At 43.7% G+C, this 19,363-nt stretch overlaps 1 protein-coding gene across 1 annotated transcript; it reads right to left on the reverse strand.

Moving 5' to 3' along the window:
• Positions 1–1,351: 1,351 nt before the first annotated feature.
• LOC138194166 (potassium/sodium hyperpolarization-activated cyclic nucleotide-gated channel 2-like) lies at positions 1,352–19,110 on the reverse strand. Its single transcript, XM_069142686.1, has 9 exons — positions 16,922–19,110; positions 11,241–11,447; positions 10,662–10,875; positions 10,293–10,454; positions 8,353–8,571; positions 6,435–6,581; positions 6,074–6,314; positions 5,691–5,855; positions 1,352–5,264 (listed from the first exon to the last, which is right to left on the reverse strand). The coding sequence occupies exons 1-9, from the start codon at positions 17,635–17,637 to the stop codon at positions 2,836–2,838; spliced, it is 4,500 nt and encodes a 1,499-aa protein (XP_068998787.1). The 5' UTR covers positions 17,638–19,110; the 3' UTR covers positions 1,352–2,835.
• Positions 19,111–19,363: the final 253 nt, after the last annotated feature.

Consider the following 19,363-nt stretch of genomic DNA (forward strand, 5'->3'; position numbering starts at 1 on the left):
GTGCCAATAATAACAAGTGTAAATCGAATATGTTAATGCATCTTAAGTCGATGTGAAAAATATTTCTCTCCTTGACGGCCACATGAGCTGAAGGATTGTTGAAAACCTCTTGAGCGCTAATAAAATGGGAGGGGAAATTAATGTGTGTGAGACAGAAAGTTATAGGAAGGGAAGGGGAAGCAAGTGTATCAGTGAGACTGTAATCCAGCCTCATAAAGACAAATATTGATTTAGTTCCTTTCAAGAGGAGTAGAGATTTAAGTGTCCCCACATTCATAAACTTAACCTTGGATCCAAGTGTGCCTGCCCTCTGCTGAGGGGTATAGGATTAGGATTGGGGATCCAGACTCAGAATCAGGACTGGGGGGGGGGGGGGGGCTAAGGCTTTGTACGTTCAGCTCACACAGGAAGTTCTTTTACCGCAGAGCAGTATTGTACGAGTCACCAAACCTATAGTCTCCTCCGAGATCATGTATGAGTCCAATGAGTCAGCAGGCTCACCTCCAAGTTGAGTCTCAAATTGTACTTGGTGTACTCGTAATCCATTTTGATAATCCATTTAAAGTAGAATGGAAATATGTAAATTAAAGGGGATTTTAATTAAATTATATTAACAGATATAAGCATTGGAGGTAAGAAACTACTGCATGTATTTAAAAATACTTTATTAAATACAATTTTGAGGTAGCTTACTTGTTTTAATTTCAAATAGGCCTATAGCCCATATTTCTCTAGGCTACATAGTATGTATTATTACCTATTATTCCACTACATCTTTCTGTCAGCTATAGTTATAGTTTTAAGATTTTACGTTAAAAAACTAAAAATAAGCTTATGAAATATGATGATTTTTCAAAGATTAATCTCTTTCAGATGGCAGTTCCTCAAACCTGCTGAGATACTTAAAAAAAAAAAAACAGATCTTAAGGATATGAAAACTTTTTTTCCACTGCTGGATTGTGATATCCAGTGGTGTGGAGAGTTCTGGTTTTATTTCTTAGATTTTAGGCTCCAACTCATGCAGTTTTTTTTGCTGCTCCCAACCAAGGCCGTATGTTCAGCTCAAGATTTTCGGTGAATCTAGCTTGGAATAAGCCTTACTTTTCCCTTCTCGTCAGATGGTTTGCCAAAACTTCCTTAAGGCCAACCGAAAGTCCTTCTCCATGACCTCCCCAAACTCTTCCCACATTCAGGCAAACCTGTGAAGGGAAACCGAAATCAAATGCTTCAAGTCAATTATGCAAATACACAAAGATTACATGCTTCTTCAGCATTATAACAACGCACATGTGGGACTGAATGCATGGCCATACAGAAATGAGCTCATGCCTCAACACACTCAACAAGATGATATCGAAATCTATTTTATTCTTACAACCAGATATACACCATCATTATCTTGTCAACATCATCATCACGAGCAACCTTCAATGCCACACTCAAGATCATCATTTTGACAGCATTATTAGCTATTTTTTTCTTTTCAAAAGCTAAAGCTGTGATAAATAGAAAATAAAACATTTGGTCCTTAAATATATAGTCTAGGCAACATGGTATCAGGGGTTAAGACAGAAATGCCTTGTTGCTACCCACAGAAAACATCAAACATCACTGGAAATGGTGCTGAAACAGTGTCACAGGGCGACAGAAGGAGGAGACCGCCATTTGAACATGAGGCTGATGGCAGCGGAGAGCAAAGTGTCGGCCAAACCGAGGGAAAGGGAGCGAGTCTGTGAGCGTCAAAGAAACAGTTAGCGACCAGAGCTGTGAAATCAGATGAAAGGCAGCTAGACAGACAGGAGATGAAAGACAGAGGCCGAGGAGTGAGGAAGCATACAACAGACCCACAGAGAGGCACGTATTTACAGTAGGGATCTGGGTGGAACAAAAATGAAGTGAGCCACAGTGCACAGCAGAGCAGTATTGTGTGTGTGTCTCTCTCTCACACACACACACACACACACACACAAAAAGAAACACAATTTACAGAAGTTGTCAGAGTGAACATATGTAGGTTTAAAAGTTTTGTTTTGTTCAAAAACTAAATACCACACACCTGGGACAACAAAACTACCAATGGACTGCTCCTAAGTATTAAAATTCATGAGTATCGACTCAATATTGATTTTTAAACGCTATATCATTATAATTATTGTAATTCTGATGAGAAAATATTACACATCGGTGAAGAATGGGAGGCAAGAGGGAGTTGGAGCTGGAAATCAGGAAGTGTCTGTTCTATTGCTTGCATCTTGAAATCACAATAAACTTTCTTCCCAACAGCAAAAATATTATCTTCTCACATTTATTATTATTGTCATGTCCTGTTACACTACCAGAGTGAGTAAAATGCTTCACAGGTATTGCTGTTTTCATTTAAAATATACATTTTTTTCAGACTCGCAGCCATCGGTTACGTGTCGTTTTAATGTGTTTGTATTCTGCAGCACATTTCCACTTCAGCTCCCCTGCTTGCGCCAACAATCACTAACACAGATATGTATGTATACATTTGGATGTTGTTTGAGACTCAGCCTGAGCCAGTACAAACAACTCAGCGGACCCACAAAGTCCTTCTCCTTGATTGATGGCTTGGTGGTTGAAAGTCACATGAACACCTGATGTTCTAAGACAATCACATCCTAGAGTGAATGCAAACAACATGTACCTGTCCACACAAGATCATCGGCTGTCTGGTGCCAACTCTGACACATGGCTCTGCGAACCAGCACTGGCCCCAACATAAAGTCCAACATCCGATGAGATTTTCTTTTTTACATGTTGGCAGGCAGTTTGTGTCTTAGTCCCTCTGAGTTTTTTCTGGTGAGCGACCGCTCAGGGTCCTTTTTTCCCACCTTTAGGGGAGGTCGAGTTGGCAGGGGCGGCTGCATGTGCTGACTGGGTGGTGGCAGTGGCGGATGCCTGAGAGGTCTGGACAGGGGCAGAGGGTGTATTGAGTTTTGAGGAGGGGGTAGGGGCAGCTGTGACAGTTGGCATTTGTTTTGGGGGGTGAGAGGAGGTGGGTTGGACACTAGAAGAGGTGGTGATGGTAGAAAGAGAGGAGGGGTTAGTGGAGCTCTGGCTTGGAGATACAGTTGTTGAGGATGAGGTCGTTGATGGGACTTGTTTGATGGTACAGCTCATGCCTGCAGTGGGGCTTGGAGTAAGGACGGGAGAGGTTTGCTTAACAGGATGCACAGAGAAAGTTACTTTAGTTGTAGAGCAAGTGCTGGCAGGTGTCGGGGCAAGAGTCGAAGTTGGGGTTGGGGTAAGAGGTGAGGCTTGTTTTGGGATCTGGCTCGAGGTGGGGCCTCTGGCTGAGCTGGCGACAGAGGGTTGGAAGCAAGGTGTTGGACTTTGGGACTTTCTCAGGGAGGGGAGAGATGTAACAGGGACAGGAGATGGAGAAGGCGTAGGGCTAAGGGCCTGGGTAGGAGTAACTGGTGTGAGGGTTTGAGTAGGAGTCTGTGAGGGTGTAGATGTTCTGGTGCGGGTTGTCTGAATGGGAGTCGGTGTCGGAGAAGGGATTGGGGTCAGGGCAGGGCTGTGGCCAGACAATGGAGAGGCAGAAGGAGGAGTGTTGGATGCTTTGGCTCTGGGGCTCTGGGGATGTGGTGGGGAAGAGGTGAGTAATGAGGATGGTGGAGAAGAGGAGGTAAAAGATGACTTGGTCCCATAAGGCTGAGGTAGTGGAACAGGTGTAGAAACAGAAGATGGAGGCGGTGTGGAGGATGGAGAGGGAGAGGAAGAATGGGGAGAGGGTGTAGGAATTGGTTTGGGACGAGGAGTTGAGCAGAGTGACAGCAGGCTTGTTGATGAAGGAGGGGTGGAGCAGGGAGGAGGAGAGGAGGAGCGAGGAGGGGTCATTGGGATTCGTTTTGGGTGAGGGGTCTGGGAGAGTATAGGTGTAGGAGATGAAGGAGTTGGTGCAGGTGAAGGAGTGGCAGAGGAAAGTGGGGTCTGCTTTGAAGAGGAGGAAGATGGCAAAGAAGCTGTAAAAGGCAGGTGTGCAGCTGTGGGTGTGGGTATTGAGGCAGTGTGAGCTAAAGATTGTGTGTTTGTGGCTGTGTTTGCAAAGATAGCCTGCGCTATTGTGGGCTGAACAGCAGCTGTGGCCTGTGCTTGTGTTTGTGCATTAAACGGTGTATTTATCATCTGTACGGGAGGGTTGGAGGTCAGCATGCCAGCACTGCATCCCCTGGCTAACTGCCCTGCAAGGAAAGGAGCCGCCAACAAATTACCACCAGAGGCCTTCCGATGGAGAGGTGGGTGAGGCTGCACGCCGGCCCAGGAACGATGAGGCAAAGTGGGCTGTGAGGCCGACAGCAGCCTGGCCTCCTGGGTGAGTCTGCCCAAAGTTGGCAGACCCTGAGAGCTGTTTCCTCCATGACGTAACAGAGCCTCTTTTGCGCCTGGCTGACTCGTACCAGAAGTGTTACCATCCGACGAGCCACCGGAGGCAACAGGTGGGTTGGTGGTCGGCACCTTGTGGAGAGGTGGGGCTGGCCCTCCTCCTGTTGGGATTCCGAGTGATCCCGCGATCACTGAGGGATGATCAGCATGAAGGCGGGGGCTGTAATGGAGAGTCTTTCCTTGTTGGACAGAAGTCGGGACAGAAGAGGCTGGAGTGGGTGGAGTTTTAGCAATTGGGGGCGATGTCACCCCACCAGGGGGCCCCACGGCCGAGGGGGAGACAGGAAATCCTCCTCTTGGGGATAAACCACCCATTCCTCCCATCGCCATCATCCCAATGAGAGAGCTCACAGAATGGCGATGGGGCTGTAACACGGGAGCACGAGGCGGAGACAGAGGGAAAGAGGAGGAGGGAGAGGGGGAGATGAGAGGGGAGGGCAGGAAGAAGGTCCCTCCAAGAGCATGCTGCTGCAACTGCTGGAGCTGCTGCTGTTGCTGCTGCTGGTGCATGAGGGCAATGGCTACATTACTGGTGGCAGCTGCAGTCTGCAGGGGAGCATGGACCAGCGGTGCCCAGATGACAGGGCGTGGTCGAGGAGACACTGTGCCACTTCCTCCCATGACTCCGCCTCTTCCTGCAGCAGCGGCCGCAATGGCATCCTGCATGGCTGGCATGCTGTCGTGTTTAACAATCTGCTGCACCAGCATGCTGTCACAGGACCCCAGACTGCCTGCTGTCAGGCCACCTCCAGCTCCTGGACCCCCCCCACCCCGACCCCCACCACGACCCATACTGCCACCCAGCGAGCCACCCTGGGACGACTTCCGCAGGAGCATGGAGTTCTTCCTGCCTGTAGAGGAAAAAGAGGGGAGAAAATATGACCAAAAATGTGTTAATTTCCTGAGATATGAAGTGTGAAAAGAAGTTCAAAAATTGGAGGTATGAAAGAATGAAACCCTTTCTACAAGTTGAGGTTGCCTGCTGAGTAATCACAAATCAGACAGCTAGACTCTTAGCCTCAAGGTTTTTCTGTTCTTCACTAAGATCGCTGCTTATCCTTTATTATTTCAATTTGTATTTCTCTCTCTTGTTTCAAAGATGATTCAACAAAGACAATCCTGAAAAAGAGCCTGTGAAATTTACCAGAATTGAATGGATAATTGCAAGTGTTGGGCAAGGTCATTGAATGAAATAATATTAAGTGAAACATTGTGAGTCACTGCACGCATGAGATGGGGAGACAAATGTAAGTAGGAATCAGAAATCCGCAAGTTACCAATGCGATCCAGTCGGTCAACAGCGACCGTTTCAAAGGCACGCCGCATCATCGGATGCTCCTCCAGAACCTCGTTAAAGCTGTCTACGCTGAGAGAGTACAGACGGCAATATGTATCTGCACGGACACTGGCTGTCCTCCGTCCACGAGTCAGCAAACAGATCTCTGATAGTAGATGGACATATGATGGAAAAGGAGAAAGAGGGAAAGGACGCAAGTAGAGAAAAGGCAGTGAGACAAATATACCCCACAGTAAATACTTGAGTAAGAGCAATGATTGAGTGAACCCCCATCTTTTTCAACTTCAAAATCTCAATCAGGTATTTTCAGCCCCCAAAACTCCTCATTCCTGTTTAACTTCCAAGACGTCAAAATGTCCTCACCCCCAAAGTAAGAGCCGTCGCTCAGCTTGGTTTCCTTGTTGCCACGGGTCAGCACACTAACTCGTCCGTGTTGGATGAAATACATCTTCCGTCCAACTGTGCCCTCACGGATGATGAAGTCAAACGGCTGAAACACTTCGAAGCGGAGCTTGGTCAGCACGGCGGTCACAAAGTTGGGATCAGCATTGGCGAATAACGGCATGTTGGCCACAAGGCTACGGCAGTTAAAGCTGACTATCTCCTAAACAAAGAGGAAAAAGAAGACAGAAGAGAATGAAAGTCAGAGAGATTTTGCTGGAGGAATGAACACAGCATTTGTGGACAGAATGTGTAATTGTGTGTGTGTTTGTGAATTTATTACCTCTTTAAGTGGCTCACTAAGTTCTCCCAGGATGTTTTCTTCATCGAACATTTTCCCCTGGAAGCGGTGCTCATAGTACTCATGGATCTTTTGCCGAACATCTGCAGGAAGCTTATGGAACGACATGTACTGTTCCACCTGCTTGTACTGCAATAACCCAGGCACAAACAAACACATTCACTTTTAAATAAAAGAACATACAGTATGCTAGAGTTTCTTTTGCCACACAGACTGTACAATTAACTTCGATACAACTTTAGCTGAAACGTTTTGTTAAATTTTTTTATTTGTTTACGGGTTTCCTTTTTTCTCCTTTAAAGGAACTTCTCTGTGTGACAGGCTTAAAATTTCTGTGATTATGTCTGATATCACGTCCTCATCCACTCAGTCACTACTCACATCATAATAGACACTCAATAGCTTACCCGATAGCAAGAAGTATAAATTGTTACACGACATCTATCAACATTTTACACCATCATTGTCAGGTGTGATGTTGAACAATTGTAATTTTCAAATCTAGAAATGTGACTCAGCCTCAGGGGACACTTAGAGAAACAGAAACGTATGTACATACCTTGAACAATACTTTTTAGTTGCTTTGTGGACATTTTTAAGGGCATCATTACATGAATAGGCACAGACACTGGATATCAGGCACTAAACAGTAAATACTGAGTGATGTTGGACAAAGCTTGAGTTGTGAACAAGTCAAGTACAAATTTTCCATCTTAGAAGTTCAGTGTGAAGGATTTATGGGGATCTATTGGCAGAAATGGAATATAATATTCATAATTATGTTCTCAATGTGTATAATCACCTGACACTACAAATAATTGTGTTTTTTTTATTACTTTAGAATGATCTCTTTATATCTACATAGGAATCCCCTTTCAAGAAGCTCGCCATGTTTCTACAGTAGGCTAGAACCAAACCAAACACTGACTCTAAAGATGGGTTTTGTGTTTTTTGTGAGTGTCACGGCAACCGTAATGGTCACGGGAGTCATCTTTAGACGGAAATATATTCCACAATGTTTAAATAGTTTATTAATCCAAAAAACCAATCATTTGTTGGTTTCAGCCTCTGAAATTGGAGGATTTGCAGCCATTCTGGTTTATACTATTGAGTATCTTTCCATTAGGGTTCAAGAACTTTGGGCTCTAACAAACTGTAAATAAGAACAGAATGCAATAATTTGCAAACCCCATAAACCCATATTTAATTGAAAATAGATTACATACTGTATAAAAAGTTGAAACTGAGAAATTTAATTGTTTATGAAAATGATGTGCTTATTTTGAATTTGGTGCCAGCAACAAGTCTCAAAAAAGTGGGGTACAGAAGAGTCCGGGTGTTAAACTGGCCTGCCTGGAGTCCACTCCTGTCTCCAATTAAAATTTTTTTACCCATTATTAAAATGAAAAATATGACAAAGGAGACCCTAAACTGTTGAGCAACTAAAATTATATCTCAGGCAATAATATGACAACGTTTCACTTCCAAAACTACAGCAACAGAGTGTTGTAAAAGAAAAAGTGATGCAAAACAGTGGTAAACATGACCCTGTCCCAACTTTTTGGGGACGTGTTGGTATCAAATTCAAAATAAACATATATTTTTTATAAAACAATAACATTTTGCAGTTTCAACATTTGATATGTTGTCTATAGTCTATCTGCAATAAAATATTAGTTTATGGGATTTGCAAATCACTGCATTCTGTTTTTATTTACATTTAACTCAACTTTTTGGGAATTGTGGCTGTAATAAAAGACCTGATTAATGCAAAAACCTGCCTAAACCTCACAATATTAGTTAGTTGCAGCTCCAGGCGGAATTGAACAAAGTTGAACGTCTGAGCTGTTACAGTACATAGTGAGAAACAGATGTAGTAACAGATGGTGCCATGTTTCACCTTTTCCTGATACTGTCGTCGTGAGGAGTCCAGAGACTGGATGAGAGCAGTGGCGTGGCCGATGAACATGGCATAGCAGGTGGCGCCTACAATCATACTCAGCATGGTGAGCCACACATCAGTCATCCCCTCTGGAGCCTGGGCACCGTACCCGATACACAACATGTGGCTCATGGCTTTGAACAGAGCATAGGAGTACTGCACGCCCCATGTGTCGTTCTGGGAGTGGGAGAAAGGCAGGAAGGGTGACGGAAGAGTAAAAAAAGTTTCAGGTGTTAATTACCAAGGCTCTGCCACATTGAGCTGTTCTTATTGAAGTCAGGTTACAGAAGCCTTTTCCCCTCAGAGGCACTCAGCCACACCATTTCAGAAAATACAGCTGAGATAACATATGACAGCAGTGCAATTTAAGTGTTAAAACCTACTCTGCTAACCACAACTGCAAAATTGATCGCCCGGAGAATGAATAAACCACACGGACAATGAACGAGAACTCATTGTACATTATTAAATAAATGCTCTAAAGACTCAAAACAAAAAGGAACCGCCTCTATTTGTGTGTGCGCCTTCTGTTTTAGGCTGTGTGTGAGTCCAATTATACTAAGATGTTAATGGTCCAATGACTGAGGGGACATTCTCTGGGGAAAATCCCAGCATCTGTCTGCTTGGCAACCGTCACTCAGGCAACCAGTGAGACGTGAGTCAGCTATTCATGCAGCTGTGTATCTGCGTCTACGGCCTGCATGCACGTGACAAAATCTCCAGCAGGTCTCCCAGGCCTTCAGTTGTTTGCGTGCGTTCACCTAGCCACCTGATCTCTGTAGAGGATTTTAATTACAGAATAGTTTTTTTTTTTTTATTATTGTTGTATTGATGATAGTCGATCTTATTCCAACTGGACATGTTGCTGCATGAGCCAATTAGCACAGATAAGAAGCAAAGCCTATCAAATGTGATGAACAGCTCTATTCTGTACACACACACAGATAACCCAGGAATATCCTTTGTTGTTCATCCAACAATAAAATCATTCACTGAAACATATTAAAAACTACAATTATTGCTTTGCAGTTATTTGCCTCCACCAACCATTAAAGGTTCACAAAAAAAAAAGTGTACATCCATGACTGTCCAGATTCATATAATATACTGTATGTAGTGGAGATTTCAGAATCTATAAACAATATTGACAAATAAACTTGATAAATGCAATAACAAGATCAGATAAAACAATCCCCAGGCTTCTTCTTTGTTTTTCCACTAATGGGATTATTTCCTCATCCGAATCGAGGGTCTGAGAATAAAGGATGTTGTTTGCTGTGTATATTTTTGCCCTTTGAGGCAAGTTTTTGATTAGTGAAACAGGGATGTATAAATTAAATTGATTTGACTTGACTTTGTTGAGCTTTGTTGTTCTGCTGTATGTCTACTGTATTAGTGTGTAAATTCAATGAGAAACAAAAATCACAGTCCTTGCAAGTGTTCACGTGTTAGGCCAATAAAGCTGAAGTTGTAGCAATGATAACAGACAATGCTTCAAATACAGATGTTGCTGTAAAGAAACTATAAGTTCTAAAATGCGGACGCTTCACACACATATTCAACCCGACAGCAGAGAAGATCTTTACAATCACCACAGTTTCAAGGTGGGCACCAATTCAGTGTCTGACATAAATATAAAATATAATCACAATCTCCCTTTCTGGTCCTAAGTTATAGCATTGAATAAAGCACAGAATTTGTTTTTTTGCATGACATTTCAATGTCACCTTGGACCACCGAAATCTATTCAGTTCCTGAAATCAGTTTGAATGTTTGTGCCAAATATGAACAAGTTCTCTCTCCTGAGATATTTTGTTCTCAAGAGTGTGAACAACGAACCGCAAAGGTTGTTTCACCACAGCAGAGTCATAGTGACACACTTGGATGAAGAGACTCACCACCATCAGGTTCTTGGAAACCCAGCAGTCAGGAGGAAAGTCCTGCAGCATGGGGACCAAAAACTGGAGACAGCCATCCCAGTGGCACAGCAGCAGCATCATGCCAATCAGGTTTACTATCCTCACCATGGCACTCGCAAGATCATAGGTCATATGGAAGATCTGAGAGGGGAGGACGAAGAGGGGTGAGATGTGGAGGAAGTGGGCGTCATAAAAGTGTGGATAAAGGAGCAAATAAGGCCTGTATAAAAATAAAAATGCCTGTAGATGGGGAGCCACAACCCCAAAAACATAGTATTTCATAAGGAAGCCCCTTGCTTGTGATGACTCATACTTTTCTAGCCTCTGTTCCCAGTTTGTGCTTCTCACCTCTTCCCACTGGTGGATGTAACGGATGAGTCTGGACAGGCGGAGAAGCCGCAGCAGACTCAGGATTTTGGTGAAGCGGACTATTCGCAGCGCCCTGGCCGTCCTGTAGACCTCAGAGTCAAGACTGTCCACCATCAGGAAAATGTAGTCCACTGGGATGGATGACACAAAGTCAACCAGGAACCAGGTCCTCAGGTATTTTTGGCGGATCGCCCTGAGTTAGAGAAAGATGGAGGACCAGTGACATTGCTCATTTGGCAATCTGGCTTTGTGGAAGTGATTCCAATTTTTGCCTGGCATGCAACACCCCTCATCATTATTTAACAGGAACACACTGGAACTTGAACAAAGCGCTCCCACTGGCTGCCTGTTACCTTTTCACATCTCACACATGAATTTGTTTGGACATAAACCCAGCAGATGGCCAGAAGAGCAAATTGGAATTCATGGCAACAGGCTTGCTGCACACACACACACACACACACACACACACACACACACACACACACACACACACACACACACACACACACACACACACACACACACACACACACACACACACACACTCCTACTGACCTGGGGTCCAGCAATATCTCAGTGCTGTCCTCCTTGACAATGCCGGTCCTGAAGTTGAGAACCAAGTCGACCATGAAGAGAGTGTCAGAGACCACATTGAAGATGATCCATGAGGCAGTGTTCTCATCTCGAAAGAACGTGATGCCCACCGGCAGGATGATTAGGTTTCCCATCATCAACAGTAACATCAACAGGTCCCAGTAGAATCTGGACAGAGACAGACAGTTTTTCAACTCCTGCGCTATTGTTTTTTGTTAGTATCTACTGTCTATCTAAGATAGTTTCCTATGTTATTTCCTTCTTTTTAAATGTAAGCTATGAACACTGCCAGTCAACAGTTTGAATACATTTACTCATTCAAGGTTTCTTCTTTATTTTTACTATTTTCTACCTGATATCGTGCCAAAGCCTCTCACACGCTCTTTGTTCTCACAGACATACATACATGTGAAAAGGATTGAAGTAGGAAGTCATGTGACAAAGTACGAGAGTGACCAGTATGAAAGGGAAGAGGTCGACGATGGTTGGATGGCGCAAACACAGGACTTTCACTCAGATGTGTTCAGGTCCGTGAGAGAGCAAAAGTCAACATGGATTTCTTTTAAGTAACAATAGTAAACTACATTTATATGATACTTTACATTATATTACATATAACATACATTTAACTCATGTGTAACTTTACTTATTTGATCTTTTCCTAAACCTAAGGCATGTTACTTTTCTCGCCTATGCGAAGCAAAACGTGACACTGACACGGTGTTCTCTAGTGGACTAATGGATGTACTACACATTTTACCGTGATATCAGGTTGTTTCTGCAGTTCAGAACAATACTGGGGACATCAAAAGCATGAAATTTAAAAAAAAAAATGATTCTGTAAAAAATTATACAGCACAGGGTCAGAATATTTTGCAAGACAATATTCAAACAGGTGCCAAATATTGATATTTTTGAAAACCTGCAAGCTTTCTGTTAAAAAAAAGAAAAGAAACATAATTAGGATTTGTTTGTAAGATTTGGAAAGCTCTGCCAAAACCACACATGACATAATACTGCTGCCTTTACCGGCTAATTGTAGTATTCTCCACAGAGAGTAAGCTGAACTTTGTGTGTATGTCTTTTTTCTAATATACAGTCTTATGTGAAGTTATTCCTCTGAATAAGCTCAGGCGGCAAGTGTGACAACTTGGGGATCATCCAGGACACTAAGAAGTGCAAATTCTCCCAGTAGTGGTATATAATGAATGTTTTCCTCAAGACAGTTTCATCCTTTGGCAAAAGTAAAGTACATCCTTTATGCCTCATACCAATAAAAGAAAGCAGAAATTAATTGAATTGTGAACGAGAGTCAGAAGGCGAGGGATCGAGGAAGGGAAAGGATCAGTAACCTTGGAAGACCTAATCAATCTGTATTTCATGCTGGAGGACGTTACTCTGTGACGTAGCCCTCTCATACAAGTGCAGGGAATCAGTCATGTCACTCGGATACTGGAGGTGATTAAAGTATGACAGAAAAGCCAATGCAATCATCTGGAGATGATTCCTGTCATCTCTCTGTCTCTTCCCTCCTAATCCCTTTACCCGTCACCTTAACTGGTATCAGTGACTTGCTTATTACTGCATCCTCCCTCTGTCTCTCTCATTTACACCAACACTCTCTTTTTCTCCCAAAAAGAACACTCGGGCCCCGTGGTCGATTGCTATTGAGCGCTAATTTAGTAACACAACCTCATGGTGTGACGCTACCACTAGACTGATAAAGATTAAGCATGCATGAGTCATCACACTGCCACACACACACACACACACACACACACACACACACACACACACACACACACACACACACACACACACACACACACACACACACACACTTCTCTCTGACTCTATCACTTATTCTGACAGATGTATCACTTCATAATCACTAACAATAAATAGAGGGATTATTTACAGCAACACACATAGCAGTTCTGTAGCTGTTATAGCACTGATGGAGATTTATTCCTGACCTTGAGAACATGCTTTGTTACTTGAAGGAAATAATTTCATAAATCACATTATATGGCGCTGGTTCTTCATGTCTGTGGTACCCATATTAAAAAATATCTGAGCTTCAAAGTGGTTTTCATGAAAGACCGTAGAGCTCCTGAAGATCCAAAATATCTTTTATAATTAATAATTGAATATTGTATGTTGTACTACAGCTGAAATTATTGGTCTTTTGGGTGACTACTCAATCAACAGAAAATCAATACAACAATTTTAATTGATTAATTACTTTAAAACAAAACAAACTCTCAGTTCCAATTTTTTTGATATTTGTGGTTTTCTTAGTCATCTATTATACCAAACTGAATGATTTGGGGTTTCAGATTGTTGCTTGGACAAAACAAACACTTTGAATATGTCAATTTGGACATGTTTATCTGTTTACTTACATTTTAAAACAAATTAATAAATCAATTAACTGAGAAAGTAATTTAAAAATTAATGGATAACGAAAATTATTGTTGCAGCCTAGTATTTGTGATGGAAAGTACATTTACTCAAGTACTAGTTATGTTTAGTTTTGAGGTACTTGAGTATTACAGTGTTATGCTACTTTATACTTCATCTCCACAACTATTCAGAAGGAAATATTGCACCTTTCAGACCACTACATTTATTTGAACACTGCAGCCACTTATTCATTTAAGATTTTACACCAAAAAAAACACAAACATAAAAATATATCAAACAGTAACTAAAGCGATCTAAAATAACCACAGTTGAGGTCTCTTGTCAAATTGTACATGATGAATTGTTAGCTGTTCCATTAAAAAGATTTCCCTTCTAAATTTCTGAAGACCAAACAGGTAACATTTTCAATTTTCTAGAGAAACCTTTGAATGAGTATCGAGAGAAATGCCCATAAAAAATAAAAATCTATATAGCTGAACTTTGTTTTTTCTTCTTTCCTTACTTGTTAACCATCTTAACACCTCTCAGATTAATCTTTGATAAAGTAAAACTCCAACTTCACCAGCTGGAACAGTAAATGCTTCTTATGTGTTGATGTATTATTATTAACAATCTAATGTAATTTATAATCATATATCACTGACATTACTTTTAGTAGCTTTAGATTAAATGAAGCCATTTAACTTGTAATGGCCCTCTTGTTGTACTGGTACTTTAACTCAAGTATTTACTATCATTGCTGAGTATATTATCCTTCAGGGAATTACATATTCTATAATGTCTTTCTCATCTTCAACTTCTGTCTACTACAGAACTTGCACAGATAAAAATCAGAGTTCATCTAACATCAAAAGTTTGCCACTATAATGTATTAGTTTGCTGAATATCATTGCACATTTCCCTGCACAGTGATCAGCCTCTGTGTCCAAGAAATTGCTGTTCTCACTGAGATGTGGCGGTTGATTCAAACTTGAACCTGACAAATGACAACAACCAACCAGACAAGATGTCATATCCAAACTGAAAAGGAATTTGACTCGTCAGCCTGACGAGACCTGACACACACACTTTTATATACACACACAAGTGTAAATGCAATCAAAGCTGCTCTCTACGGCCTCATCAGTATTCAATTTTGAGGACGAACAGGTGATGGAGGATAACTGACCTGCATCTACCTGCTCAGCTGTTGTCAAACCAAACACTAATTCTACTATAATTGAGGCCAAGTATCTCCAGAGTGGTCTGTGATTGGTTCCCTGTTCGCAGTTGGCTAGATGTCAGTTCCTGCCAAGTTTCCACCCATCATTCTGCCAGACGCGCAGACAAACAAGCACAGAAGCAACTAAATGTTCCTATGTGTAAGGCCACCAACCCTGTCGTCTGCCTTTCTGTAGCCAGCCCTCCTCTCATTTGAATGCCTCTCGCTGAGCAAGAGCAGGAATTTTCGTCACTACTTTCCTGCCTCTCGTTATATATTCTTATAGGTGCAGCAGCAACCTTCACCTGAATGAGGTGAAGGTTGTGAGCTTATCAGCAGACTTTGTAATGAACCCCCCCCCCCCCCCACACACACACACACACACAAGTATATATATCACTACACACACAGTCACAGGCTCAAGGTCGATACCAGGACAAAAACACATAAAGGGGCTCTAAAAGTAATCTGTCTTCTCTCACTCGGCCACACAAAGTTCCTCTTCAGATGTCGCTCCAGACTACAGGTACTTAACTGAAAAGTTTGATTGATGAATTATGCATACTGCATACTTAACTTGCATAATTTAGAACATCAAAAAAATTAATCAAAATTCAACTGTATTTCTGCAACAGGATAATTAGAACTATTAAGATATTGCATGAATATCAATAAATGCAGGCGACAATGAGATTGTATGAGGCCACAAATCCATCCACACCCCTTTGTCCATCCTTCTCTTCATTCTGACCTCATCCATCATATCACATGTGAGCAGCACCATAATCAGCACTTGCGAGTGATCATGAGATCGACAGACAACACAAAACGACACAGTCAATGTGTGCCTGTGGGCGGTTGATAAGACAAAAGTGGGCCACGAGCCCTGGGGATCAAGTTATCCATTGTAGCTGCAGACTGTCTGGAGATTATGAATGCTGTCTCTCCCTGCTGTCCACCTACATTTGAGGAGTGTATTATGTAAGGTCACCCTTGTTTATTTGTGAATAACAATACATATCTACTGTAAGAGGGCCTGCGCTTTGGCCTGGAGTGCTAAAGGCATGCTGGTAGACATAAATGAAATCTCTCTCCCACACTTTCCACCATTAAAAAAAAAAGGGAAATATCCTAATGAGAAGATTTGTCTTTACCTTAAAGACTCAAAAGTCTTTCATTCACACAAAATATTTAATGACCAGCCTTAATTGCCATTTTCCCCTCAATAGTTATTGCCTTTTGTGTTCATTGTTCAACTCAGGTGGCAGAAAAATCTACATTCTCGGGTGCAGTCACCAGCAGGGAGTGCTGTGTCAGGTTCATCCACTGTTCATGTGAAAAGATACATTTTACCTAATTGACCTGGAAGACAACTCCCACCTCTTGGCTAAATTTGTCCTCATAATTCGCATCCCCTCCCCTCCCTTTCATGTTATCTTTGAAACCATTTTCTCTGGACACAACAGGCAACAATAACTTTTTTTTCACTATTCCGAAAATAGAGACCTGCCATTGTTGTCTTGGGAGTCCTTGCCACCCATTCACTACCTTTTCCATATCAGCACCTCTCCCTCTGCCTTCCCTGCCTCCAAAGAGTTTGCACTTTATCTAAGCCTCTTTCTCATTCTGATTTTAACCTTTCATCTTCTGCTTCCTTTCTTCCTCCTGACACTCCAATTGCATCTTTCGCTCCTCCAACCCTGGCATCACTTCCAATACACTGCCACTGTGCTACCAGCAATATTTAGACTCCTGCATGTCTTTCTGCACTCCCAGTTGTCCTCCTCCCCTGTTAGCAACTGATGGGGCTGCTGAATGCATGATGTTTTTCCTGTTCCTCTTTCTGCTTAGGTGTCTGTCATCATGCTGCAATTGTTTTCTCTTAAGTGAGCTCAATTCCACTTGCTTTGATCCATGTTTCTACCAAAAGAGCATTATGGGTCGTTTATATGGTACATGTGGCATTTCTTTTATAAGCATCAGTGTGCTGAGCTACATGTGTGTGGCTCCATACCTGAAGTCACTGTAGGGGTGTATGATCCACGATCCTGCTGATTTCAGTCTCTCCTGCTCCAGTGCCACAGCTTTGTGGGACCCGAACATGCGCAGGCTGAACTTGTTGACCCCGGGCTGAAGCATGGCTCCGAACTGTCTCTGGATGAAGGTGCTCTGGTTGGAGTTGCTGTAGTCTTCCCCGTCCAGCCCCATGCCAAACCCACCCAGCCCCATGCTAAACCCACCCAGCCCAGACTGACCAACCATCTCAGGGGTTCCTGCGGCATTGGTATTGCAGGCTGTGGTGGTAGTGGTCTCTGCGCCTGTGGCCACCACCATGACTCCCGTCCCGGTGGAGGAGGTGGAGGGTAGGGCGGCGCGGGAGGCGGCGAAGCCCACTGAGCGCGGAGGATGATGGGCTGTGCCAGAGGAGGAAGGTGGAGGCGGCAGGGGCACCGGGGTGGTTGGGGTGCCTGCTGTGCGGAAGGGAAGTCCATCCCTGGTGGAAAAGCTCATAATGGAGAGGCGGCGGCCGCGTCCACCTGAGGAAATGCTGTCCGCCCCAAAGGAGCCCTTATCCCCCTCCAGAGAGGCCTGGGACAGCCTGTAGCCCGGGGAGGGCAGGCTGCCCTTACTCCGCCGCTTTGAGTCCCCTCCGTTACGTCTGGGAAGGCTGTCCCCCCCAGACCCCGAGGCACTACCGGGAGTACCCACACCCCCAGCCACCCCATCCATCCCAACTCAGGGAGGAGGAGGAGGAGTGTGAGGGGAGGGTGAATAAAACTTGTAACTCCCGCCCCCCAGGAAAACGACTGCTTAGTATCTTAGTGTCGACCTGTCTAGATTACATAGGTGAAAATGTCAATGTCAGTCTGAATGTTAAATTAGAGGTGCGGTAGAAAAGTGCTCTGTAGTCATTCTCCTAGAGCCGACAGCTCACACCTCCGCCCTCTCTCCGCCGATGTGGCCATCCTTACCTCAAGTGCCCTTGGAAAAAGCCCCATCAGACATTAAATCCTTCACCCTGCCAGTGTGACACCACCAGCTTCACTTTTCTTAAAGACCCCCGTTTGTCCTTACAGATGTTTCTCTATCATTCCTCCTTCCTCGTCCTTGAAACGCTGCTCTCCGCCCGAGGCCCACCCTCTCCTTTCCACAGCCGCCCTCGACGCTCCGACGCCGGTCATATTGGCACCGGATTCCCGGTTACTGTAGATAACGGCGCCCGACGCTCATTGTCCGCCGGTGTCCTGTCTGTGTAGCCTATATGTCCAGAGTGCTCACCCAATTTAGCTTTCTTAAACATATATCATTGTGCAAGAGATGTTTTTGGCGGCCGAGAGGGGAACATTCATCGGAGGATGAATGACAAGGACACTTGATCCTTTGTCAGGAGCTTCGGGTTGTTAATGGACATAAGGGACGCACATAAAAGGCACACACGAGCGAACACACTCCGAGGCGCACTGATTCATTCTGACACGCACACTTCCAGCCACCAGAAACACGCACACAGAAAAACGCAACGTCAGGGACACACACGGCAGCAGAAGGAAGTCAAATTACCCAAATCTAGCCAATGTTCTCACAGAGTCCGCGACACGTTGTCATTTCAGTATCCGAACGGAAAAATACACGCTCATCATGATGGAAGGCGCACAGACATACTGCCTCCCTCTGTTTGAAGCGCTCACAGACAGAGGAGAGACTACCGGCTCTACAACAACGCTCTTTTATAAAACTGATGCCGGAATTAAGTTGGTCAGGTATTCATACAAACGGACGCTCGTAATCTTGTGTTCTCTCACCAGCAGCTGCTGGCATGAATTCCCACTTCTGCCCACTTTCAATGACATTGTGTCCACGCAGGCACACGGCGGTGTCCGTTCCCCATACGGCGCCGAGGACAGATAAAGAGGATCTTCATTTAAAAAAATTTAAAAAAAATAAAAGCGGTGCGCTCTGATGAAAAAAATAAAACAACTTGTTGAACGTGTAAGCAGCTTGGTCCTTCGCAGACTGTTCAGCGCGGATCAAGTCCAGTTCACAGCTGAATTCACTTCGGTTTCTGACTCAACACTCAGAGGTCGGGCAGGCACGTCCACAGAGGCGCACAGCGCATGGAAATGAAATATGAAATAAATAAACGTGCATATAAAGGTCTGGATCTAATCGGCCTGTTGCCATGGCATCTGCATCCCCATCATCCGTCCCCCAAGGCCGCATGCCCGAACGGCGCAAGACGCACGCATCCCTCGCAGCTACAGGTCGCGCGTCATCCCTTCTCCCTAATGTAGCGAGGGAGCGCGTGATGGAAAGAGCGATGATGAAATTCTGTTTAAATCTAAGAAAAAGGGGGAAAGCCTTTTTAACACAGGTCAGGAGTTTCAGAAGGAAAACATGAAAAGACATTAAAATACAATTTACAATGAAGCAGATAAAACCGTTGCTTAATAACAAA

The sequence above is a fragment of the Embiotoca jacksoni genome, unplaced genomic scaffold (genome assembly GCF_022577435.1).
Source record: "Embiotoca jacksoni isolate LCO1_2020_lvr unplaced genomic scaffold, fEmbJac1.0.p SCAF_11, whole genome shotgun sequence".
NCBI lineage: Eukaryota > Metazoa > Chordata > Actinopteri > Embiotocidae > Embiotoca > Embiotoca jacksoni.